Source organism: Stylophora pistillata, chromosome 2 (assembly GCF_964205215.1).
Source record: "Stylophora pistillata chromosome 2, jaStyPist1.2, whole genome shotgun sequence".
NCBI lineage: Eukaryota > Metazoa > Cnidaria > Anthozoa > Scleractinia > Pocilloporidae > Stylophora > Stylophora pistillata.
In genome coordinates, this window is record NC_142520.1 from 25,033,611 (window position 1) to 25,059,314 (window position 25,704).

The following is a 25,704-nucleotide window of genomic DNA, read 5'->3' on the forward strand; positions in this document are numbered from 1 at the left end:
GACTTGAGTTACAGCGTATGTGAATTTGGAAACTATATCACAAAAATTGGAAAAATCATGTGATTTTGCCAACATCATCGTGACTTGTTTGAGGATTTCGTTTGTCATGAATTCAGTCGACGAGAAAGTACGAGAAAGACTGTCTAGTGTCACGATTGACCCGAATTGCACAAGTTTTTCTTAACCTAGCTCTGTGATTGGTCCAGAAAACTCCCAACACTATCCCAACCAATCAGTTGCAAAACTAAAACCAACTAAGGCTTGATTGCCAGCGCACGGCTGGTTTAACTTTGAGTTTTCATTGGCTCTTTTTGGTATTTCCTTTTTTCTGATTAGTTGTTTTCAGTGGTCGTGGTTACTTTGGTTTTGCATTTACGGAACACGATCAAAAACTACACTGGTGCTCTAAGTTAGCCCTGATTTAGTTACTTTTCTTACTTTAACGTGTGAGAGAACTAAATAAAGGAGGAGAAGAGAAGATAAAAGTTATCTGATGAAATACTGATTTTATGAGTTTAACTTCTCTGATAATTGTCTTCACCTCTTTTGTGTGTGTGTCCAAGGGATCCAATTTGATTTACGCATGTTCCCAAATACTTGATACACTCATGGATAAGATTTTAGCATTCATCGACAAGATTTAGGCATTCATACGACAAATGTTGGGTCGTTTGGGGTGACCCTCTCGGTTCTCCCCCATCCTAGCATCAGCACTGCACTAATGAGGCCCAGAAGGCCGAAACAGTACTGTCTGCAGTTAGATATATATATATTCCATTCAAGGTTGCTGCTCGCAGGTTGCCAGAGACCTTTTTTCATTTTGCTATTGACTTTCCCTACCATTCCAACAAAATGTCTAACGCTTTGTCTCCTTTCTTCACAGTCAAACGTTACTTTATTGTACTCATGCAATAGGTAAACAATCCAATAAAGGGACTAAATAAAACCATTTGGCTCCTACTTCCTCGCAATTTCTTAGCTTCTTTCGATACTTTGTAGGATACCCAATTTTGAAGCTGATTAGTCACAAAATTAAAAAAAAAAAAAAAAAACTCGCGTTTTGCCTTCGAACGATTAGTTCAAACAGCATCCTAAAAATACAATGAAATGCTTCTACAAAAAGACACAATTTATCACATTTAAACGTAAAGGAGAAATCTCACTAACCCCACGACTAACTTCTGGCCACAAAGGTCAAAATCCTTTTTCTTCCCGGAAATTAAAATAACTTTGTTAAGCAATTACCAGAAAAAATCCTCGAACCGTTGATCACAATTTCCTTCTGACATAAACTAAGATAATCGGGCAATGGGCACAACTGAGTACTCTCCAAGTTCAATGGAAATTCTTTATACATGCATATGACTGTAATAGCCTTACATAACCCATGAGCAAAGACCTGTAAGTAAACGCTGGCAACCTTTCAAGACGTTTTAACTTCGAAGTAAAATGTTACGCACGAAATCCTGTTAATAGATTACTACTTGATTTATGTTTGATGAAAGAATATTACTTGTTGTATGGCTAGTCGTGCTAACTTCAAAACCTTCTCGTTTAAAAAAATATGTATAGAAATTAGTTTGAGCAAGACATAAAAGGTCAAAACACTTAAAAGTCTCCATTTGAGTGTCCAAAGTTCTACGTGCTCGTAACAGCAGTTCAACTTTTTGAGTTAATGGAAGTCCATAATGGCACTTGTTCAATTTGACGTTGGCCGTCTTTGGTTGTCCCTGCTTTGCAAAGTAGATTCTTGATGTCATCAGTATCTTACTGGTTTCAGCTCCAAATATCAACATTTGTAGGTAACTACAAACTCTCCGGATTCCAATGCTCACTGCCTAAGCTTTTAAATAAAAGAATCTAAATTTAGAAAAGATCGTTGAGTTGCCATAACATTTTTCCTAAGACATGAAAAGATACACTGCACAACAAGATTTTCATAGAAGATATTTCGTTTTTTCGCTCCTATCATCTTTCTTAGAGGTTGCTGTCATCTTAGGTTTGTCCACTCGATTGTATCGCATCTCAAATAGCTGGGGCAAAAAGATAAACTTTTAACCCGATTAGAAGCAAAACAACAGCAAAAGTATCACTGCTAAAATATAAAAAATAATGTATGATCTAAAGCCACTTACTACTTTTTTGAGTAAAAATTATAAACACATTAGTTACTTGCTTCAGCGTCTAAACATCGTTGAAATCCAAGCTGATGTCATCACCAATGAGTACAAATGGTGCCCAGTACTTCACCTCCTTGAACTTTTCAATTTCTCTCATACACTTCATGGCGTGATTGAGAGCTTCACTTGCCTTCTTTCCTTTAGCAAGCGCATCGTAGAAGAAACTCATGAACTCCAGGGTTCCCTCGTCATCAATTGCCCACAAGGTTGCCACTACAGATCTAGCACCAGCACCCAAGAGTGCTCGCGCCATGCCTACCACACCCTCAGCCATAATCTCCCCACGAGCAGTGTGACAGCAACTTAATACAACAAGTCGTGCTCGCAGCCCGGATTCTAGCACATCTTTCATCGTCATGAGGTAGTCTTCCTCTTGAGGTTGTGAGTCTTGTCTTCTGGTGTTTGGTGCCAGAAACACTTCTCCAGTTTCCATTTTACCATGCGCTGCAATGTGTACTAAAGCCACCGATGACAGTCGTTTTAACACTTCATCTTTTGTTGCCATTTCTCCAGTGAGAGGGGTGATACTGAGGATACGTCCGATCATCTCCACTTCTCTCCGTGTTCCTGGAAGTTGCAGCAGACTTCTTCCCTGATAGGTAATATCTTTGAAACATGGGTCTCCAACAAGCAATGCACCAGTCGTCATATGGAATTGAGCTGGGCAATCATGAATCAATTGCAAGGTCGTCAAGGACGGAAGCACACGAATTCTGAAAGAATCACTTAGATATGTTGAATTCGAGTCCTCCAATGCTGGATAAGGTACAAGGCAAAATGGCCCCTCAGGAACAAATGTAAGCTCTTTGCCTTCGATCAAATCAGCAATGGGGGTAACGATGATTTCATAAAGCTTCTGTAAAGCCCTGAATTTCGAGTACCACACATTAATTGGGATTGCGTCGTCCGCCACTTCCTCCCGTTTCGGCGAATCAAGCAAAGGATTACTGCATTTAACAGCTCCTCTTGTACCAATCTCCTCCAGGGCGATTATGTTCAGGTGCTCAATAAAAAACTCCAAATCATGCTCATACATGAAATTATTTACATGTACCTTTCTCATCTGGATATTATCGTTACTGAGGATTACCCAGAAGTAAACGCAAGGACCATTTATAGCCATGAAAACTGTGCTCGATGGAACATAACTCAGAGAAACGCATGAGGTGCTGTTCGTTAAAAGATCACCAGGCTGATATCTTGTGTCGATGAGATCCCTCAGAGATTGAGCACGTCCTTTTTCTGCGGCAAGAAGAGCCTTTATGACGTTACCTTGCTTTAGATTTGTACGCCAAAAACCTTTGTACGCCGTTTGGTACTGATTACGATAGCAAATCTTCCACTGATCGTTGAGTTGAAGACTGGCCCTTATATCATCATAAACCTCTACGCTCGACTGAAAGTAAATAAACGCCTTCAAGAGGTTTCCTAAGCACTCAAAACTTGTGCCAAGAGAACAGAGTGAGCACGCCTCTCCAACCTTGTCTCCTACTTCTTTGGCAATTTCTAGGTGACGTTCAGCACACTCGATTGTTGCTTTAAACTCTCCTTGACTTAGACGAATGCTGCTAAGAAGGCAATAACTTTCTCCCTCTCCCGCCTTGTCTTCCAACTCTTTAGAAATTTCTAGATGACGTTGATGGTACTCGAGCGCTGTTTTGAGCTGTCCTAGACGTTGATAAGTGCTGCCGAGATTGGCATAACTTTTTCCCTCTCCGGCCTTGTCTCCCACTTCTTTAGCAATTTCTAGATGACGTTGATGGTACCCGATTGCTGTTTTGAACTGTCCTAGACTGCGATAAGCGCAGCCGAGATTGGCATAACTTTCTCCCTCTCCGGCCTTGTCTCCCACTTCTTTAGCAATTTCTAGATGACATTGATGGTACCCGATTGCTGTTTTGAACTGTCCTAGACTGCGATAAGCGCAGCCGAGATTGGCATAACTTTTTCCCTCTCCGGCCTTGTCTCCCACTTCTTTAGCAATTTCTAGATGACGTTGATGGTACCCGATTGCTGTTTTGAACTGTCCTAGACCTTGATAAGCGCAGCCGAGATTGGCATAACTTATTCCCTCTCCGGCCTTGTCTCCCACTTCTTTAGCAATTTCTAGATCACGTTGATGGTACCCGATTGCTGTTTTGAACTGTCCTAGACTGCGATAAGCGCAGCCGAGATTGGCATAACTTATTCCCTCTCCGGCCTTGTCTCCCACTTCTTTAGCAATTTCTAGATGACGTTGATGGTACCCGATTGCTGTTTTGAACTGTCCTAGACTGCGATAAGCGCAGCCGAGATTGGCATAACCTTTTCCCTCTCCGGCCTTGTCTCCCACTTCTTTAGCAATTTCTAGATGACGTTGATGGTACCCGATTGCTGTTTTGAACTGTCCTAGACCTTGATAAGCGCAGCCGAGATGGGCATAACTTATTCCCTCTCCGGCCTTGTCTCCCACTTCTTTAGCAATTTCTAGATGACGTTGATGGTACCCGATTGCTGTTTGGAACTGTCCTAGACCTTGATAAGCGCAGCCGAGATTGGCATAACTTTTTCCCTCTCCGGCCTTGTCTCCCACTTCTTTAGCAATTTCTAGATGACGTTGATGGTACCCGATTGCTGTTTTGAACTGTCCTAGACTGCCATAAGCGCAGCCGAGATTGGCATAACTTTTTCCCTCTCCGGCCTTGTCTCCCACTTCTTTAGCAATTTCTAGATCACGTTGATGGTACCCGATTGCTGTTTTGAACTGTCCTAGACTGCGATAAGCGCAGCCGAGATTGGCATAACTTTTTCCCTCTCCGGCCCTGTCTCCCACTTCTTTAGCAATTTCTAGATGACGTTGATGGTACCCGATTGCTGTTTTGAACTGTCCTAGACCTTGATAAGCGCAGCCGAGATTGGCATAACTTATTCCCTCTCCGGCCTTGTCTCCCACTTCTTTAGCAATTTCTAGATGACGTTGATGGTACCCGATTGCTGTTTTGAACTGTCCTAGACTGCGATAAGCGCAGCCGAGATTGGCATAACTTTTCCCCTCTCTGGCCTTGTCTCCCATTTCTTTAGCAATTTCTAGATGACGTTGATGGTACCCGATTGCTGTTTTGAACTGTCCTAGACCTTGATAAGTGCAGCCGAGACTGGCACAAATGTTTCCCATAACCTTTAATTTAGCATTAGATTTTCTCAATAACTGAATCAGGCGTTCGCTATTGTTGTCAATCTTTAAACGTGTCAAGGATAGATAAATTGTAAATGGATGTGCAAACAAGTGGTGGGAATGCGTTGTTCATTAGTTAACCTAAAGAAATGGAGTCCTAACCGGAACTTGGGTTTCTTTTAGAGTTTTGGTCTTTTTGGTTATCTTAGAGTGAACTAACCAGCTCTCAGGTGCAAATATTTTTTTAGTTTTTGTCAAGGTGAAGCTTGTCTAGAGACACAAATTAGGGGCCTTCAGCTCAAAATTTGTTAATGACTTTTTAAAATGAATTTATTTTAAAGTGAATTTTGTGCAATAATTGAAAGAGCCCTTTGGGAATGCTTTAGCTCGTAATAACTACTTAGTGCGACCTCAGCCTGGGAGGCCCTACCAGGGGTGTAAACTAACACCCCCGCCGGCATAGTTCTTGGAGTCACTGGGACGCACGAGCCACTCAGCCACGACATGGCAACAGTCCCAGTGAGTAGGACTTGGCGCAGGACTGTAGAGAAGGGATTCAGGGGGCTCAATTACAGCTAAAGCACCATTGAAAAACTTGCTAAGGATAGGCGGGGCTGGAAGGATTTCGTTGCTGCCCTATGTGCCACACAGGCATGATGGGCAGTAAGTCAGTAAGTCTGTAAGAGCGGTCCCGTCGATTTTGCTTGAGACACAGATTTCGCTCATTTCTTGTGTGTTGTGTTCTTGTGTACGTATAATAAAACCACAATCCGTTTGATCGGATCTGTTTTATTTTTCAGAGTTTTACGGAAATTAAATTTTACTCGAGTGAATGCCTGCCGTGACACTTTTCAAGACTTTAATTTGAGACAACTTTGGAGGACAATTTACAAAAAACTACGGAGCTCAGCAAAAACAAAATACCACAACCATGTATACTAATTCTATCTTATCTTTTGAGGTCCTTTCGTGAACATCACTGTAGTGTCTGTAAGGTACACTTCGTGTGCCATACATGATATAGGTAAACAGGAAATGTAAGAGAGGATTGAATCATTAAAGTAGCATGGCAGATGTATAGATTAGATTGGTGTGTATCCATTTCCATCGACTTTAGAACGTGACAATCACGTTTCAATCGAGGAAACAGGAAGACTTAAATGACACTATCGGTTCGCTTAAGTCACACACGCGAAAACCGATCAAATTCAAGGTAAATTTTTGAAAAAGTGGGGCGTTCTTAACTGATCTAACTAACACAGCTACGATGTAGATGCCATAGAAAAGGGAACTACAGAAAAAACATTTGCGGCCCGACCTTTTCGAGGACTTTAAAACTCCGCGAACATACTTGATTTTCGCAATCTCTAAGTTTAGCCGCCATTTTGAGGGACTTGTCAACATGAAGCGTAGCAGATAGAAATCAAGCAGGTAGATGTAAAACCGTCAGAATTACAAACGAAAGCAATTTAAATGAACTTTGCTTTCAGTTCAAGCGATGAAATTTGCAACTATTTGTTAAAGTTACCATTCCCACATCCCCATGCGACTATTTCTTCCAAAATTTAAGCACTACAACTAGTGTTCGAATTCCCCTCGTCGATTCCACCTTAAGAAATAACCTGTGTCACCCAAACTTCGACTCGACTGTGAAGTACGAATCACATAACGCAACTGCTTTATCTTCGAGGCATTATCATGCTGGTAATTTGATTTTCTGATCGGCAAGAACGTTGACCGGGAAGCGATCGCCATATTTACCTCAAAGTGACCGCTGACCAGCCGCTTAGTGAAAACAGTACGGCTCAGTGGCGAGGGGCAGGGTGTGGGGTGGGTGCGGGCAGATTGTCAGAAGCTTAAGACTCTTGGGAATATTCCAATATATTCATTAAAGTATCATAATATGCATTACAATTCTCAGTCTTTGTGCAAAAGCATGCTTTGTGTTGCAGACAACCTTTGTTTTGCTTGGTATTCTTTTTACATTTCGTTCCAAAAAGGACTGGCATCAGTTCATAGATTTATAAAAAAATCTTTACCATGTAAATAAATGTGTTTAGATAATCGAGATAACCATTGAACTCTTGCCCTGGTAACGGCGACAGAGGAACGGAGTTCACACGACATAATTACATTAGCAACTGCATACAAGATTGCACCGACAAAGAATCTAAAAATTCAAATTCTCAGCCTGTATGTTCTGAGCCTGAAGAGCTAAAGAAACTTCAAGAACCTTTCGAGAAACTAAGTGATCGGCAAACAAAGAAAGTGAGACATCACTATTTTACTGTTTCCATGCTTAAGAAAATCTGTAATTTCTACAAGCTCCCATTTAAATCTAGAGATTTCTTAAGCTGTCTTAACGTCAAAAAGGAAGGAAATGACCCATGAATGCCAGTGCTCAGTGGAAGGATAGTTTCACCATCAAGCAGTGATGCAATGGACTTTGTTGCTGTCTATAATGGAGAGATTGTGAGTTGGTTATGAAAATTACTTTTTTTCTGTTTGCTTTGACTTTGTGACGTGGTTTTATTCACAGTCCGAACAGACAGGCGTCACTCTAACGTAATGTTTTAACAGGAAACCAAACAGTATCATTTTATTTCCAAGCAGCTATATGTTCAGCCGTTTCTAGCCACCATTTTTCTAGAACAAAGTATATGTATATATATATATATATATATATATATATATATATATATATATATATAACTAACTGCAGACAGTACTGTTTCGGCCTTCTGGGCCGAATATATATTTATAGCGTGGTACACACACAACAAAACAGTTCACTCGTAAAAACCTCTGTGTTTCAAATATCTTTACATACATGTAAATAATTGTAGAGGGTACCTGAAGTGAAAAAGAAAAGGTGTCCTGCATAGCATTCTCTCAAATTTCCTTCTAGCCAGCAGGGAGTCGTGCAGAGGCATGGGGCGAAAACAACCAAAAACTTAGGAGCAGGGGGAGGAGCTTATTTAGCCGGCCATTTTCATGTCTTTGTATATACAAGCATGGTACACCAAAAATCGGTTTACTTATAAAACTCTTTGTTGTAGTCGTATGAAAAAAATATGTGCAGGGAGCTTAAAATGAAAAGAATAGGGTTCAGTGATAAAAGGTCAGATCGAATAAAAGGATGAGCTAAAACTAACATTGTTTCCTTGACAATTGTATGTCGAGCTTATAAGTGGAAAATTTGGATATATCAACAAAGTTGAAATGGTAAATTGGCCACCGTAATGATTACAAAAGCTGACGTTTCGAGCGTTAGCCCTTCGTCGGAGCGAATAGAGGAATTGTGGGTTGTGTGTGCTTTTAAAGGCAGAAAATGGAGCTACGTTATTGGTGGGCGCATGGCAACGAGAAAAACATGAATAAATTATTGGAATGAAAAGCGTTCATTGATCCCTGTGGGATTTAGACTGCCGGTTTGAAAGATGAGCTTTTGTTCAAGATTTTTACGGCTTTCCGTGCCACCTAAGTGCAAGGAAAGACCGCAGATTGCCATATGTTGCTTAGAATGATTGGGTAAATTAAAATTTATTCATGTTTTTCTCGTTGCCGCATGGCAACGAGAAAAACATGAATAAATTAGTGGAATGAAAAGCGTTCATTGATCCCTGTGGGATTTAGACTGCCGGTTTGAAAGATGAGCTTTTGTTCAAGATTTTTACGGCTTTCCGTGCCACCTAAGTGCAAGGAAAGACCGCAGATTGCCATATGTTGCTTAGAATGATTGGGTAAATTAAAATGTCTAGCGACTGGTTTCGATGTGTCCTTGTCATTCCTTTCTGACACCTCTTTTTATCAAAAGATCGACAAAGACCTCACTGCCAGCAATCAAAACTCCGTCAAGAATACGATCAACCAACTCATAACTAAACAAGAATTGCCGGCCACAGCAAAGAATCTCATCATAACCACTCCTAGAACTTCTCGTATTTACTTTTTACCTAAAATTCACAAACCTAACAACCCGGGTCGGCCCATTGTCTCGGCTTGCAGTTGCCCTACCGAACTTATCTCCAGCTATTTAGACAAAATTATGGCTCCCATCGTCAAAACTTTACCATCATATATTAAAGACAGCCAACACGCTCTTCAAATTTTTCAAGACTTTAATTTCCTCGGCCAAAACAAACTCCTTTTCACCATGGACATTACGTCTCTTTACACTGTCATTCCTAATGGCGAAGGCCTTCTGGCCCTTAAACATTTTTTTGATCAACGTACTGTTAAGGAACCTAAATCTGAAACACTACCACGCTTAGCCGAACTAGTGCTCACACTCAATTGTTTTTCATTCGGAAACAACTTCTTCAAACAAACCAATGGTGTAGCCATGGGCACCAAAATGGGACCTAGCTATGCGAATCTTTTTGTAGGTTTTGTCGAACACCAATTTTTAAGCCAATACAACGGGTCCAAACCTGAACTCTACGGTCGCTACATCGACGACTGTATCGGCGCTACCTCCTCTACCAGAGAGGAGCTCACTCAATTCATAACTGCAGTCAATTCTTTTCACCCGGCTCTGAAATATACTTGGGAAATTTCTGACAATTCTTTATCCTTCTTAGACGTCAAAGTTTCAATTGAAGGTAACGGTTTATGCACTAGTGTGTATTACAAACCTACAGACTCGCATAATTACTTGTTATATTCGTCTTCTCATCCATCTCCCGTTAAGAATTCCATTCCTTTTTCTCAGTTTCTAAGACTTCGTCGTTTATGCAGTAATGACTCTGATTTTCACCACAAATCAGAGTCAATGTGCCAGTTCTTCGATGAACGTGGTTACCCTGTTTCCGTCGTTCAAGCGGGTTACCACCGCGCTCAACTTATTGATCGACATTCAGCACTACAAACGTCGCATAAGGAAGATTCCGACCGCATTCCATTCACTCTCACGTTTCACCCTCACAACCACTCAGTTAAATCCATCATTCTTAAAAACTTCAAATTACTTCAAAACGATCCAGAGACAGGCACTATCTTTTCGCAGCCTCCGCTCATTTCATTCAAACGCGACAAAAACTTAGGCAATTTTTTGGTCAGAAGTTCTTTTCAGACTAATGAGCAACCAGGCACTTTTAAATGCGCTCGTGCACGATGCAAAACGTGTCCTTTCATTCACAACACTGATAAAATATCGGGACCTACACGATCCATTAAGATCACCGATCACTTCACGTGCACCTCCGCTAATGTAATCTATTGCATAACTTGCACTTATTGCAAAAAGATATACATCGGCGAAACAGGCAGAAGACTAGGTGACCGATTCCGAGAACACCTTCGAGACGTGGAAAGGAATGACAAGGACACATCGAAACCAGTCGCTAGACATTTTAATTTACCCAATCATTCTAAGCAACATATGGCAATCTGCGGTCTTTCCTTGCACTTAGGTGGCACGGAAAGCCGTAAAAATCTTGAACAAAAGCTCATCTTTCAAACCGGCAGTCTAAATCCCACAGGGATCAATGAACGCTTTTCATTCCACTAATTTATTCATGTTTTTCTCGTTGCCATGCGCCCACCAATAACGTAGCTCCATTTTCTGCCTTTAAAAGCACACACAACCCACAATTCCTCTATTCGCTCCGACGAAGGGCTAACGCTCGAAACGTCAGCTTTTGTAATCATTACGGTGGCCAATTTACCATTTCAACTTTGTTGATATATCCAAATTATTTCGTTACTCCCACCGACGCAGCCCCAAACAGTTTCTTTCGAAACTATCAGCCTTTATTTATAAGTGGAAAACACTAACAATTGTACACTGCTATAACACCATACGTAAATGACATGGGTTACTGTTACGGAAAATCATATTTTAGAGTCAGCTTTGTATAAAGCAATGATGTTATGTTCATGAAAGTCACCTCGATGGATAAGATAGAGATAATATACATGGCTGGAGTATGTGGTTTTTGCTGATTTCCTTAGTTTTTTGTAAATTGTCCTCCAAAGTTGTCTCAAATTAAAGTCTTAATAAATGTCACGACAGGCATTCGCCCGAGTGAAATTTAATTTCCGTATAAAACTCTGAAAAATAAAGAGATCCGATCAAACGGATTTTGGTTTTAGTATAGGCACATGAATGTCTTACAAAACACACGAAATGAGCGAAATCTGTGTTACAAGCAAAATCGACCGGACCGCTCTTATAGAGACACTCTCTTAATTTTCCTGGAAATATTGCTTGCGTAGCCTCTTGTATCACGTTTGAAACATTCGTCAAAGGATACGGCTAATCCCATATGTAACCAGCTTCTTGCTTCTTTATACAAGGAAAGCTCAACACAAGCACTGGCTCCTGAAAAGAAGGTAAGAAATGGTGGTGCAAGGTAGTTATTACCGTGAAGGTACAAATGTATACAGAAAATGATGTAATTCTTATTTAGCTCGAAAAACAAATTGTGATAAAGACGAAAATATGAATAGTGAAAGAACTTAAAGTGGAATATAGGGAGCTTATGTAAAGCAGCTTCCAGCGAAGGTTCAATTGAAAGCTTATTGATCTTTACTATAGTGCTTTTTCCCTATATAGCAGACACTAACACAGCAGTTCCCTTTTTTACGAAATCTTAAAAAGAGTTTTGATGAATTATGGATGAGAACCCACCTTTTTTTATAGCTTTGATTAAAGTGGATTCCAATTGAACAGCAACTGTTGCATCATCGAGACACTCCTGGTAGTTTCCTATGGATTTCAGGAACTGAGTTTTAGGTGTTCATTACATGCAGAGAAGATGCCTAAAAAAATTGCAATGGCTAAAAACGAGGTCCATCTGCGAGGATCATTTCTTTAATTGATTTTTATCCGGTGTCATGGAAAACAAAATTCATTTCATTTGATATTGTTATCAGATTCCCTCACGGGGATGCACGGGTTCGGCTTCTCTGATGTAATTTCTTAGATTGTGGTCCACTTACAAGAATCATGTCTTTGATTGAAGGAGATTGCGTATTCCATTATCTAACGTTGCATGACAAATTTATAAGTTTGAAATAAAATCCTTACCCAAATGGAAATAAGCTGCTGCCCTGTTACTACAAAGCTTGGCGTTCAGCCGTTTATCTTTGCAGTTGACTTGAAGTCCTTCAGTGTAGGAGTTTATCGCGTTATTAGCTTCTCCTTGTCTGTATTCTTTGTTTCCTGTCTCGAGACATTCTTTTGCTATCCCTGAAAACAAACCGGTTTCAGGGTCAGATACTTTGTGCTTTATTGAAATGTTGAAATGTATCATCGATAACTAGAACGCTTCTTTATTTTCCCCTTCTTTCCTTTTTTGGTTTTTGTATTTATTTTTGCTTTTCTTTTCTCTAGAGTGCTCTTGATTTAGTGTCGACATTCAAGCCATGTAGCTGCATACAACTGTACACTTTAAACAAGCTTGAAATCCGAAGAGCTATACTTTTTCTTTTTCCAAAGTTATTCAGAGAAAAAACCTATACTGGGGCGTAATTAAAAAAAAAAATCTAATTTTACCTTGTTTTCTCACCTCTTAAAGGATCATCGTACACACCCAGTTTAATGTCACATGACGTAACTTGACTTTCGTCTGTTGCTGAAATGACCAAGAGACTACTTTAAACTTATCAGTGATAACAACCATGAGCAATTCCAATCAGTACTCTAATACACTCGAGCCCTACACGTTAGTTATAATACAGGCGAATTTTTGGATTCCCAACAGAATTTTCTGTCTGACGAGCGCTTCGGCACAAAACTCAGAGTAACAGAGAATCGATGCGTCCTCTTTGATTCTTCAACTAATGTATATCTATATATATATATATGTTTTTTTATAAAAGCATTTGAATTATGATTCTTTTCTTTCATCCTTCAATGTTTTTTCACCTATTCGAGAAAAACAGACCGCAAAATATCTTTGGTAAAGGTCTCCTGGAGATAAAACGGAGTATTGGTTTGCTTTCCGCTGTAAAATTTTAAACTCTCGTGCCGAAGCACAAAGAATGAGTACCTGGAGCTCATTCCTTAAAAGCCTAGTATTCGGGCCTACTTGCAAACTAGAGAGGTTTCATTCGCGTCCGTGGTTTGGTCTTGTCACGCCACAGGGGAGAGAGCAGATTGCGTGAAGATATCAAACAACGGCTGCGATGGAGACTAAAGGAAGCGTGGCATCATTGTAACTTATTTCTGTCCAGAATTGTTCAGAGAACATTGCCAACAGACCACAAAATACCTGTGTCTGATTTGATCTCATAAAAATCGGAAGGGTCTTCTTTCCTCTTTCTATTAAACTATATATTTGCTGGAAATTTTGAAATTTAACAATCTTTTTCTTGCACAAAATTAAAAAAAAAAGTGTCCCATCCCAACCCACCCATCGAAAAAAATACATCTTGCATGCGTTGCAAGCCTATGTTTCTCACCTGTAGTGGGAAGCTCATTTTTCACCTCCAATTCTTCTTCCGTTGTTGGGAGGTTACTTTCCGCCATAGCTGGAAATAAAATATAATTGATTGTACTGCGCTAAAAAAAATAGTTAGAAATCAAAAACACAAGTAATTTGAAGAGAACGTCGTTCTCCTGTATATTTTATAATAAGGGAAGGAGGAAAATCTCAAAGTTTCCTCCGTCACGCTATTGTTGCAGCGTAAGATCCTCGGGATGTGTCATGTTTGATTGTTCTGTTGTTATTTTGCTCGTTTGTTTGTTGTCGTCAACTTATCTGATGACACAAGGTTCTTCGTAATTAAAATGCTTCTGTTCTCATTAAAAACCTAGTTCTACCCTGTTGGCATGGATAAGCATAGAAAAAAGACCCTTTTTTTTCCTCATACCCTTTACTTAAATACGTGAGGGGCAGGTAGCATTGGCGAAACTTACTCAAAGGCGAAATGCAATCGAAGGTTTGCGTGACCGTTACGAATTCCACTAACACCCTACGAGCCTTTTACGTAAAGGAAAACGCGTTTACATACTGTCATGCAGAGACACCTCTCGACCAAAGGAACTGAGTGTGAGATGTTGTTTTATTTATAAAGTGCATGCATAAAATTTCCCACAAAGCTATCGAAAATCTCACAAATTTTCTTCTGAATGAGTTAAGAAAATATGAGTCACTGGAAATAGCTGGCTCTTTACCAATTATGTCGGAGAAAATTTCGCCTTTTCATTTAGAATCCATTTTGATCCAAAAGGCAGTGACTAAGACTATATTTCTGCGGACTGGAGAAATATTATTATTTGTACTTTTCATCAATATCCTTGCTATTGAGAAATATTATCAACTACGAATCAAAACCAAATTGGGAACCGAACATTGGAGTTAGACTCTAGCATAGCTTAATCTTATAGGCCAATTGAGGGACTTTTACTGCCAGAACATGGAAGTATTTGGCGGAGGAAGGAAACAAAAAAAGAAAAAACCTTCTTTGACATCGAAAAACTAGGAAGAACTTTGAAAATATTTGTAATCGCATTTCTGTGAATGCTGTAGAATTTTGAAGGAGATATTTTCGAAATTTCTGTTAGCTGGTGAGGTGGTCTCGTCTTTCAGAAACAGATTCTGTACCATCATCAGGATTCACTGAACCCACGTTTTTACCTTCTAGCGTACGAAATAAAAAAAACAAGTTTATGTGCCAATTTAGTCTTTTACTGAGCGAAAGATATATCTACTAAAACCGAACTCCAACTTAAAACCAGTCAGATATAACTAGACTAACCACCTTTTGGGTAAGTAATTGGAATAATTGAAGATAAGAATTTAGTTCCTGTTGCAGACCGCATTGATAACGGGTCAAATTCAAATGATGTTGGCAAGCCTTAATAATAATAATACTATAATCTTTAATGAGGATACCAACGTCACAAAAGTGGTTTACAGGAGGGTCCTCTTAAGTTAAATACTAATACAAAGATAAATTACAAATAGCAACAAATAACTAAAGCTAAATCTAAGAACTAATTAAATATACTAATCACAAAGTAATTAACTAAAAGTAATACTAGCAAAGTCAACCTCCCGGTTAGCCCAATGTATAGAACGCTGGACTGTTGTGCGGGAGGTCGAGGGTTCGAGCCCCGTCCGGACCAACACTCAAGGTCTTGAAATAATTGAGAAGAATTTACTACCTTTCTATAACATCAAGAAATGGTTAGATATTCTAGTCTTCTCGGATAGGGACGAATAAATGGAGGTCCCGTCTTCTGCAGGGTTGGGGTAGGAGACGTTAATTTCCCACACACGAGATTACTGTGTGATGGATGTCCTCCCCTGGGGTGGGATGGGTGGGAAGGTGAGATCGATAGACTGACGCGGCTGCCAGAGGCGCCTGATATGCTGACGTCTGTTCTCAACCTTACACTGCACCCGTAATTCAGCCTCTGGGCTGCAAGTGGTCAGATATAAACTATATTCAACTATATTCATATTTATATTCAATTAAAATTCAAAATTAAATTTAGACAGGCCACGTTTGAAGGCAGGCAGTGAGTTTGCATTTCTTAGTGAGATGTCTAAGCCATTCCATATATCTGCGCTAAAGTTAACTGACAACCAATAATCAGTCGTGACGTTAGCAAGGTTTCGTTTACATACGCGATCGATTTTTAGCGGATTCAGAAAAAGTAAACAGGAATCGAAGGAAGGAAGAGATGAATGTTCTATCCATACCTTTATCTCGGATTAATGACTACGTCATTATTCGAGTTAAAAAACCAACATCATTAATCGTACCAATGGCGAGAATTCGTTTTTATGCGTCATCAACAATTCGTAGTGATTGCGGTTTCTGGGGTAAAAATTTCACTTTTGTTGCCTGTTTATCACGTTATTCAGATATCCATTTTTTTTCTTTTTAGTTCTAAAGTTGTGGAACCCGCCAGCGGGCAAGATCGCGAACGAGCAAGATTTGGCGAATCCTGTGGTCTGATCGGCTACCCAAGAGGGCAAAATGTGATGTCTCTTGATTCCTGCTTAGATCACGCAGAAAAAAAGAAAGTAATTTCTTGTAGCATGTTAAATACCGCGTGTAATGTCGTAACTAGGCAATGTTTTTGTAACATGAATAAAAGATTCTTTGGGCAGCTTTGAATTGGCTGCAACGGAGTCACAGATACGTCTCTAGTGAGAACAAAAAAAGGTCACGACGAGACTCGCAGGTTCATTTAGTAATTACATGGGGCACGTAGATTTTTTTTTTAATGCAATAATTTCTCTATAAACGAGGCTTTCGTCTCGGTTGTTAAAAATGGAGTGAAGGAACTTGGCCGATAGACGGCCTTCTTAAGCTCACAATTAGTCAGTTGTACACATAAAGATGGTATGACATAGTCGCAAGTGGATATGAATTTTGATTTGCCATCGAGTATAGATCATATCTCGAACACCTTCAAAGAGAAATTTTAAACTAGGGGAGATGTATTCGTATTAAAGGCGAAAGTATATCATCTTGTTTATTATGGGTTCAAGCCATTTACTGCATCAGACTACACCTTCACATATGTAGATGTTGATTGCAAATTTGAATCAAAGGCAATTTTGAAACACATTTTAAGAGTACTGAATGCAGAGATCTACTGCATCGAAAACTCAGTTTGCCCGAAAACCACTTTAACTTTGGACAAAAATGCAACAGTTCCTCATTACAGGGACCATTTCCTTTAAAACATATTAATTTCAGTCTTAACAAAAACTCCGTAGATGTAAACAAAATCTTTGCATGGAAAGTAAAACCGTCATGTTGATAAATCTGGTTATGATGACGACATTGACATCTTTACATGTGAAGTTATAAATGTTGCCCTTACTGCGTGCGATGAAGATGTCATAGTTTCAAAACAGAAAAAAAATAAGGGGTATTTCATCGACAACTATATTACCGTTATTAATGCTATGGATCAAATTTATAAGCAAAAACTATTGCCGCGATCTATAGACTCGGAGCAGGTACGCAGGCATTTTGTAATTTTTTTTCCCTTTTTTCTTTTAACCTTAGGCTTAGTTTCACACGTCGCTTCATTTTCGAGAACTATTGGCTGGTTTTTATCTTGACGCGAGCTCTAAGGAAGCAGAGCACGTAATCTAGCTCTGTCACGTGCTCATCATGAGTTTCTGCCGCATACTGACCGCGTGCAGTTAAAGCTTTAACTCCCAAGATCTGATGGTTAATTCTCCCCTATTGCTACTACATGTTTCCTTTGAAATTAATTTCGCGAATTTGGTTTCAGATCAAGATAACAACTTCTACCTGATAAGTTTGAGTATTCTCATTACCTGTTAGCCGGGTAATACGGGGATATTACAGGAGGAAGTTACATGCCTTGTTAATCTGCTCTGGGAGTTAGGGGGTTGATGAAATTAGATCGTGCGCAGACTATTCTGATGTGAATCAATTAAGAGAAACCAATGAAATTTATCATCTTGATATAAGTGAAATATTGTCAGATATGACAACAGTTAACCAGGAAAATCTACTGAAATAAAACTTAATTCAGTTTTCAAGGGGTACAAACATAGGATTAAGCCCTTCCATTTTAAATTACCTGATCCCCAAACAACTGTCATAAACTCAAAAATAAAAATTGCTTTGTACCTGTTAAACTGTCATCCTCTGAATCTCTCTATTCTTCAAAAGACACCATTTGTCATAACTACATGCCTGAAAATAGAAAGAATAGTTTTGCACTACAACAATTTCGATGAAAACATAAAAGAATACATATTCACGAGTTTAGAAGATGCCCCGTTTCTGAGAATCTGTTCTCTCTGAACATGAAAATGATGCTAATTTGCAAAATCCAAAGTATGGATGTATTTGCACATAGTCGAATCCCGCGTAAATGGGGATCTGGGCAGAGTAGACTTGTGACGTCACTTCGAGAAGACGCTCAAGAAATCCTCGGCCAGTCGTCGACCTGCGAAAGCCTTTCTAGCACTAGATTCATTCTGCGGCATATTTGCGACCAATATCGATCTAACCTTCCAAACATAACCAATAAACTGTGCAAAATGGCGCGAAGTACAGGTTCGGTTCGAAGTACAGGTTGGGTTCTCGAAGTGAGTTACATTAGTCGCCAGACTCTTGATCCTTGAAACGCGGTCAGCGAATGAACAGCAGCAAGGAAAATGTCCGTATTTACCTTGCTGGTGTTCATTCGCTGACTGCCTCTCGCATGAAAAGAGAATCTGGTGTCATATATTACCTCCCTTAAGAGTTAAAGTGCACCTAATCCCTAAATTTTTTTTTCGTTTAAAAAAATCTTCATGCTTTGGTGAATATCTCTTGGAAAAAATTTTGGATTTAGTCAAATCCTTAATTTTTTTTGCCCCGTTGAAGTGCAGAAAATCGCATTAAAATCACCGCCATTTTGACTCACGACCGCGTTTCAAGGATCAAGAGTCTGGCGACTAATGTAACTCACTTCGAGAACCCAACAATCTGTACTTCGCGCCATTTTGCACAGTTTGGTGGTTATGTTTGGAAGGTTAGATCGATATTGGTCGCAAATATGCCGCAGAATGAATCTAGTGCTAGAAAGTCTTTCGCAGGTCGACGACTAGCCGTGAATTTCTTGAGCGTCTTCTCGAAGTGACGTCACAAGTCTACTCTGCCTAGATTCCCATTTACGCGGTCGTGGTCCATTCGGATCTGGACTTCAACAGGGCATAAAAAACTGAGGATTTAACCAAATCCAACAATTTTTTGGAGGAAATACTCACCAAAGCAGGAAGATTTTTTTAAGTGAAAAAAAATTTAGGGGTCAGTTGCACTTTAAATTTCAAGGTTATCAACGATCACAACTTTTTTATGGTTGAATCAGTTGCATTGGTATCTACTCTGTGAGAGCAATGTACACATGTTCATCAAAGGAGGGAGAGGTAAAGCTAAAAAACATTCAATTTCAATATAGCGGCCTTTTTGCATATTTTTTTACAATTTTCCGATTTTTGATTATAATACGCCACATATTACTTCGCTTACTTCCTTACCTAAAGAGTGCCGCAATTAAACTCCAATGAAGCTCTTTTCCAAGTAGGATACTTGACTTCTCGTCATAACTAAAGAGAAAAGAGATTAAAAGCGTTTCCGCTGAAGTTATTTAAGAGTTTTGTTATCTGTGTATTTGCTTAGAGACCCTCAATGTATCTTACAGGAGTTTTTTATGAATAAATTGTTACTGAGCCAGTTGTAAGCTGGAACCGTGAAGAAGAAATCTGAGTCCCTCTCTCTCTCGTTAATCCTCTCCCCCCCTTTTTTATTTTTGCTGTGTTGGGATGCATCAAGGGAGGCTATATATTATAGTTCATGTAAGACAAGCGGTGCATATGATACTGGAATAAGTAATGTCGTAGTTTCATAGATCCTCGTGGGAAGAAAAATCAGCTAATTCAAGGTCCATTATTATATTCTTAATGTCAGCATTGAGAAACAATTCGGTCGTTTAAAATGGTTGAAGAGATGGACAATTTTTTTAAAAATTATATGTTTTGGCTCATTAACAAGAAATCTATGGCTACATGTGGGAGAACTTCAGATCATGAAGTTCGAAGGCCTAAGACTCGAGTTCTCGAGAGAAGAGACAATGTTTGTCTTTCACCCACGTTGGTCATGAGCAATTAAGATTGATCGACATTTCTCTCATTCGTTCTGCTTATGTTCCAAATCATTCATATTTGTATATCTAGTCAATAACCTTTTATCTCATTCACAGCAATATTCAGTTCTCACCTTAACTCTTGTGACAGTGCGATTTTCCGCACAAGTGTGTACCAAAACAGTGCTCACTTGCTCACACCAGCAGTAACAAGGAAGCTCAATATCGAGCTCAAAACAGAAAATCTTGTATCATTTGTTTATTTTGTGGTATTATGGTCGTACTGTTTCACTACTTCTACGTCAAGTTGGAACTGAGCGACGTAACATTTTTCAGCTTTTCATTTTCATTTATCCCGAGTATAGCAAAATAACATAAGCGTCCCACTCATTATTTTTCAATTTTGTTTTTGTTTTTTGCTGAGGTGGTCGTTAGAATTCCGCCCAGTTAGACCGATGTGGCTACGACTGAGTCAAACAAACTTAGTGTTAAAGTGCCAGTTACCCTGCCTGGGAAGTACACTGGTTCAAAAACATACTGAATTATATGGAGCATTGCTTGAAGATGATGAATATGAAAGCTTGAGACTCTTCTTTACAGTTATCATCAGCATTATCATCGTCATCATCATCCTCACCATCATCATTATCATCGTTACCGTTATCGTCATGATCTTTATCATCATCATCTTCATCATTTCTTTCGACACGAAAACGACCTACCAGTATTCATCTATGGCTTCTGATGAACATAGGTGACATCTCAAAAGATCTCCACTTGCACTAGCAGCAAGAGCATTTCCATTTACTATCTTTTCTTACAGTTCATGAAATATTTTTGGTCTCACGCGATTGGTCTAAATGTACCACGTGACTGAATATCTCCCTGTTTAAACTGGGGAATATCGGAGGATATTATCCAAGTGATTTTCCACAGTATTTAAACCTTACATCCACAACGACAGGTCTGCCATTAAAATTCAATTCAAATTGAGAAAACGTTTTGTGGTTGATACAGAACGGACATCTTTGTTTTTTCATAAAGTCCTACCAAAGGACTTTGAGAACTGAATATCTCATGCAGTAGAGGTCGAATCGAACGACTCGTCACATCAAATGACGACCCGTCATACCGGATGTCGATTTGCAAGACACTTAGAAAATATTTCACAAGTATCTGTGAAGGGGAATTGAAGATGTTGTCCAATCGATTGACTTGTCACAACAAATGACGACCCGTCATACCGAGTGTCGATTTGCAAGACACTTATAAAATATCTCACAGGTAACTGTGAAGGAAAGTTGAAGATGTTGTAGAATCGAACGACTCGTCATAACAAATGACGACCCTTCGTACCGGATGTCGATTTGCAAGACACTTAGAATATTCCGCAAGTTTTGTGAAGGGGGGTTAAAAATGTCGCATCGATACGATTCGACTCGAATCGAACGACTTCGTTACAACAAATGACGACCCGTCATACGGGATGTCGATTTGTAACACACTTACTAAAAGTATTGCACAACTTTGAAGGGGGGGGGGGTTGAAGATGTCGTCGAATCGACACGAATCGACTCATCACAACTAATGACGAACCGTCATACCGGATGTCGATTTGAAAGACACTTAGAATATTCCGCAAGTCTCAGTGAAGGGTGATTGAAGAAGTTGTCGATATGTTGCTGTGACGAGTCGTTTGATTTGAGTCGAATCGTGTCGAATCGTCAACATTTGCTACACTGTATTGTTTGTATTATTCTGACAATAGACTTCCGGTCGTTTCACGCTTTAAGAACGTGGAAGGTTCCTGTTGTCATGTTCTCGAATCATGCCGCTCATTTTCACTTATTGCTCACGTGCACGGCCATCGACTTCCGGCATGTCAAAGTACGATTCTACTTCCGGTATGTTGACACACGATTCGACATGCGGTGTGACGGTTCGTCGACGACCGTAGACGAATCACAACGGTTTGGGTGTATTGGACATGTAGGATGCAGTACACGGTGAACTATTCGTATTCATGTTTTTCTATGCGCTGCAAAAATATTTAAAGCCTAATAGCCTCCAGTTTACATCAAAATAATTGCTCGTATTCGTATTCATTGTGGTTTCTGAGGTAAAAATTTAACTTTTGTTGCCTTTTTATCACAGATATTCCTTCTGTTCCTTTGTTGGTCTTAAAGTGGGGGGACCACCAAGCGAGCAAGATTTGGCGAACATAAAGGTGGTATGACATAGTCACACGTGGATACGAATTTGGATTTACCATCGAGTGCAGATTATATCTCTAACTCCTTCAAAAAGGATTTTAAACTAGGGGAGATAATTTCGTATTAAAAGCGAACGGAGTCATCTTGTTTGTTATGTAGATATTGATTGAAAATTTGCATCAAAGACAATTTTGAAGCACAACTTAAGAGAACTAAATGCAGAGATCTGCTCCAACGAAAACTCAGCTTGCCCGGAAATCACTTTAACTTTGGACGTAAAAATGCAACAATTTCTCATTATAGGGACTATTTCCTTTAAAACATATTACGTTCAGTCTTTGAAGCGTCCGCAGATGTAACCAAAATTTTTGCATGGAAAGTAAAACCGTCATGTTGATAAATCTGGTTGTGGTGACGACATTAACATATTTACATATGAAAATATAAATGATACCCGTATTGCGTGCGATGGAGATGTCATGGTTTCAAAACAGAAAAAAATGCTGGTATTTCACCAACAACTACATCAAAGTTATTATTACTGTAAATCGTGACTGTTGCGAAATCAAACGTGTTGCCGCGATTTATAGACATAGAGCAGAAACGTAGGCATTTTGTAATTTTTTCAACTTTTTTGACCTCAGCTTTTGTTTAAAAATTCGCTTCATTTTCGAAAAATATTGGCTGGTTTTGGTGTTGAAAAGAGCAATAAGTAAATATCGCACGTCATCCAGCTCTGTCACGCGCTCATCACGCGCTTCTGTCGCATACTAATCACGTACAGTTAAAGCTTTAACTCCAAGAGAACTGAATGCTGAGATCTGCTGCATGGAATACTCAGCTCGCCCGAAAACCACTTTGACTTTGGACAAAAATGCAACAGTTTCTCATTACAGGGATTATTTCCTTTAAAACATATTAAGTTCAATCTTTAAAAAACCTCCGTGGATGTAAAAATCTTTGCGTGGAAGGTAAAACTGTCATGTTCATAAATCTGTTTATGGTGACGACATTGACATATCTTGTGAAGATTTAAATGGCACCCTTAGATTTCATGCTTTCGAGTGATAAGAGTATGCTGGTGTGTCATCGACAACAACATTACCGTTAGTATCATTATAGATCGTGAATGTCGCGAAATCAAAACTGTTGCCTCGATCTTTAGACGTACAGTAGAAATGTAGGCATTTTGTATTTTTCCCTCTCTTTCACCTAAGGCTTTGTTTCACACTTCGCTTCAAACACATAATTTTTTAAGTGCAGATTTTCTGAAGTAAAGAAAATTTGGTAAAAACCACAATGAAAGAGATGCTTCCTTGCCATTTCAGTATATGTTGGGTAACATGTGCTCTACAATGTATCATTCTAACCAGGACACTCAACTACAGTTTTGTCCTTTATGACGCGAGAGAGCAAGATAGGGAGTCTGAGTCCAGTAAGCTTCTTTGAACACAAACTTTAATTACTTGAGAGGCAGGTTACCTTTAGAGCTATCGATATAACAACAACATAACGACTAACTTATCTCAATGTTGACTCGTGTCACTCGAGAACTAGATTGGAATGTACGAAGTGATTACATAACCAGTCCAGAAGGTTACATAACATTCGAGAGTTACATAACCTTTAAGTGTTACATAAGAAAGATCAGCTGATCGACATTCAAGAACGGTCTTGTCGAAGAAAAGCAAATGTTGATTTCCTGAAGGTTTTACATATCATAACATCTTTCCCTTTTTCTTTTTTTTTTTTTTTTTTTTAAACTATAACTCAATGTCAAACTTTTTAGGTGGCTTGATCAATCGTCCATGTCGTGTTCTTATCTCAGTTGTAGTAGCTTCTTGAGGTGGTCTTGCACCCAGCTCTGTTGTTTGGGGTGTTGGGGGTAGTTGAGATCTAGGAGGGGACGTTCCTACTTGAGAACTTGCTGGAGGGGGATGTTTCTGTTCCTGCAGATTCTCTGGAACAGTCAGGTCATCTTCGTCCATTTTGAAGGGGGTTTCTTGAAGTGGTTCCGTGGTAGAACGCAACTGCTTGCGATTGCGCCTGTAGAATCTACCATTGACTTCAACTTTGTAACTACGAGGTGCGACTCTAGAAGAAACAACTGCTTTTGACCACTTTGTTTCTCCAGGCATTTTCATGCGCACTAGGTCACCTGATTTGAGATCTGAGAGTTGTTTAGCATGCTGGTCGAAATGTTTAGCTTGCTTGACACGATCCCTTTTGAGAAGATCACTAACTGTTTGGTCAGTCTTGAGTAACGACTCTGAGAAGGGTAGAAGTGTCTTTGTTCGGCGACCAAAAAGTCGTTGGCAGGGAGACATACCTGTCGCAGCAGTGGGGGTGTTATGGTGATCCAATAAACCAAGATATGGATCGGATTGGGACAGAAGAGCTTTCTTCATTAAAGTCTTACAGGTTTTGACTGCACTTTCGGCCATCCCATTGGCTTGTGGATAGTGTGGTGACGTAGTGACGTGAGTGAACTTCCATGTTGCTGCAAATCTTCGGAACTCTGAGGATGTATACTGAGGACCATTGTCAGAAACTACGTAGTCGGGCACCCCATGTCGCGAAAAATGCATCTTCAGCTTGTAAATGACTGTCTGGGACGAAGTGTCGGGAAGATGATCCAGCTCAATAAAGTTGCTGTAATAATCAACTAATACAAGGTAGTTTCGGTTCTCGAAGGTAAACAAATCTGTTCCAACTCGTTGCCATGGCCTGTCAGGAACCGGGTGAGGCTGAAGAGGTTCGCTGGCTTGTTCAGGTCTCACACTTTGGCATATGGAGCATTTATCAATACGATTCTTGAGTTGTGCAGACATTCCTGGCCAGAAGAAAACCTCTCTGGCCCTTCGAAGGCATGCTTGGAGTCCCTGGTGAGACTTGTGTGTTTCTTCTATCATATCACGGCGAAGGCTCTCTGGGACAACGATCTTCGTTCCTTTAAAAACTAGGCCATTTTGGAGCGTCATTTCATCTCGGTATTTGAAGAAAGGCTGTGCGCTTGTAGGTACCATGGACGTTTTTGTAGGCCAGCCAGCGCGTATAACTTGTGACAACGCCTGTAAAGATTCATCCTTTGCCGTTTCCACTTGAAACTTGGCAAGTGTCGACTCTGATATCGACAAGTCTTCAACAAAGTTGACAGTTTCTAGATCTTTATAGCAGGATGAGGTGCTAGCATTTGGTAAATTGACTGCCTAGGTAGAACGCGAGAGAGTGCGTCAGCAATATACATCTCTTTGCCTGGCTTGTAAGTGAGATTCAAGTCAAATCTTTGAAGACGAAGCATCATACGCTGTAATCTCTTAGAAGCTGTATTGATTGGCTTCTTCTGTATAGCAATCAGAGGCTTGTGATCTGTTTCGACTGTGACGTGCTTGCCATAAATGTAATGTTCGAAGTGCTCACAAGAGAACAGAACAGCTAGGAGCTCCTTCTCAATTTGAGCGTAATTTTGCTCTGTCGACGTCAGTGCTCTGTTAGCGTAGTGAACTGGCTGTCCTTCCTGAAGTAGAGTTGCACCAATGCCATACTGTGAGGCATCGCACTGTATAGTGACATTCT

At 39.7% G+C, this 25,704-nt stretch overlaps 3 protein-coding genes across 5 annotated transcripts in view; all 3 read right to left on the bottom strand.

The window, feature by feature from the left end:
- Positions 1 to 872: 872 nt before the first annotated feature.
- Positions 873 to 25,704, bottom strand: part of LOC148738007 (uncharacterized) — a 33,920-nt gene continuing 9,088 nt past the window's right edge. The window contains exons 2-10 of one of the 3 annotated variants that reach the window (XM_088747437.1): positions 19,311 to 19,379; positions 17,914 to 17,979; positions 13,744 to 13,812; positions 12,849 to 12,914; positions 12,368 to 12,529; positions 11,969 to 12,046; positions 11,592 to 11,659; positions 2,177 to 5,397; positions 873 to 1,843 (exon numbers count right to left, since the gene is read on the bottom strand). In XM_088747437.1, coding sequence (XP_088603563.1) covers positions 2,185 to 5,397; positions 11,592 to 11,659; positions 11,969 to 12,046; positions 12,368 to 12,529; positions 12,849 to 12,914; positions 13,744 to 13,810 — 3,654 coding nt within the window. In that variant the 5' untranslated portion in view covers positions 13,811 to 13,812; positions 17,914 to 17,979; positions 19,311 to 19,379 and the 3' untranslated portion in view covers positions 873 to 1,843; positions 2,177 to 2,184. Of the gene's footprint in view, positions 1,844 to 2,172; positions 5,398 to 11,591; positions 11,660 to 11,968; positions 12,047 to 12,367; positions 12,530 to 12,848; positions 12,915 to 13,743; positions 13,813 to 17,913; positions 17,980 to 19,310; positions 19,380 to 25,704 lie in introns of all 3 variants that reach the window. The other 2 variants (XM_088747438.1, XM_088747436.1) reach the window with 2 other exon arrangements.
- LOC111327190 (uncharacterized protein K02A2.6) lies at positions 23,892 to 25,109 on the bottom strand. The gene has a single exon (XM_022931309.2). It carries the CDS (start codon positions 25,107 to 25,109, stop codon positions 23,892 to 23,894), a length of 1,218 nt encoding a protein of 405 aa, XP_022787044.2.
- Positions 25,289 to 25,704, bottom strand: part of LOC148738008 (uncharacterized) — a 2,730-nt gene continuing 2,314 nt past the window's right edge. The window contains exon 1 of the mRNA XM_088749374.1: positions 25,289 to 25,704. This exon is cut by the window's right edge and continues 2,314 nt beyond it. Coding sequence (XP_088605500.1) covers positions 25,289 to 25,704 — 416 coding nt within the window.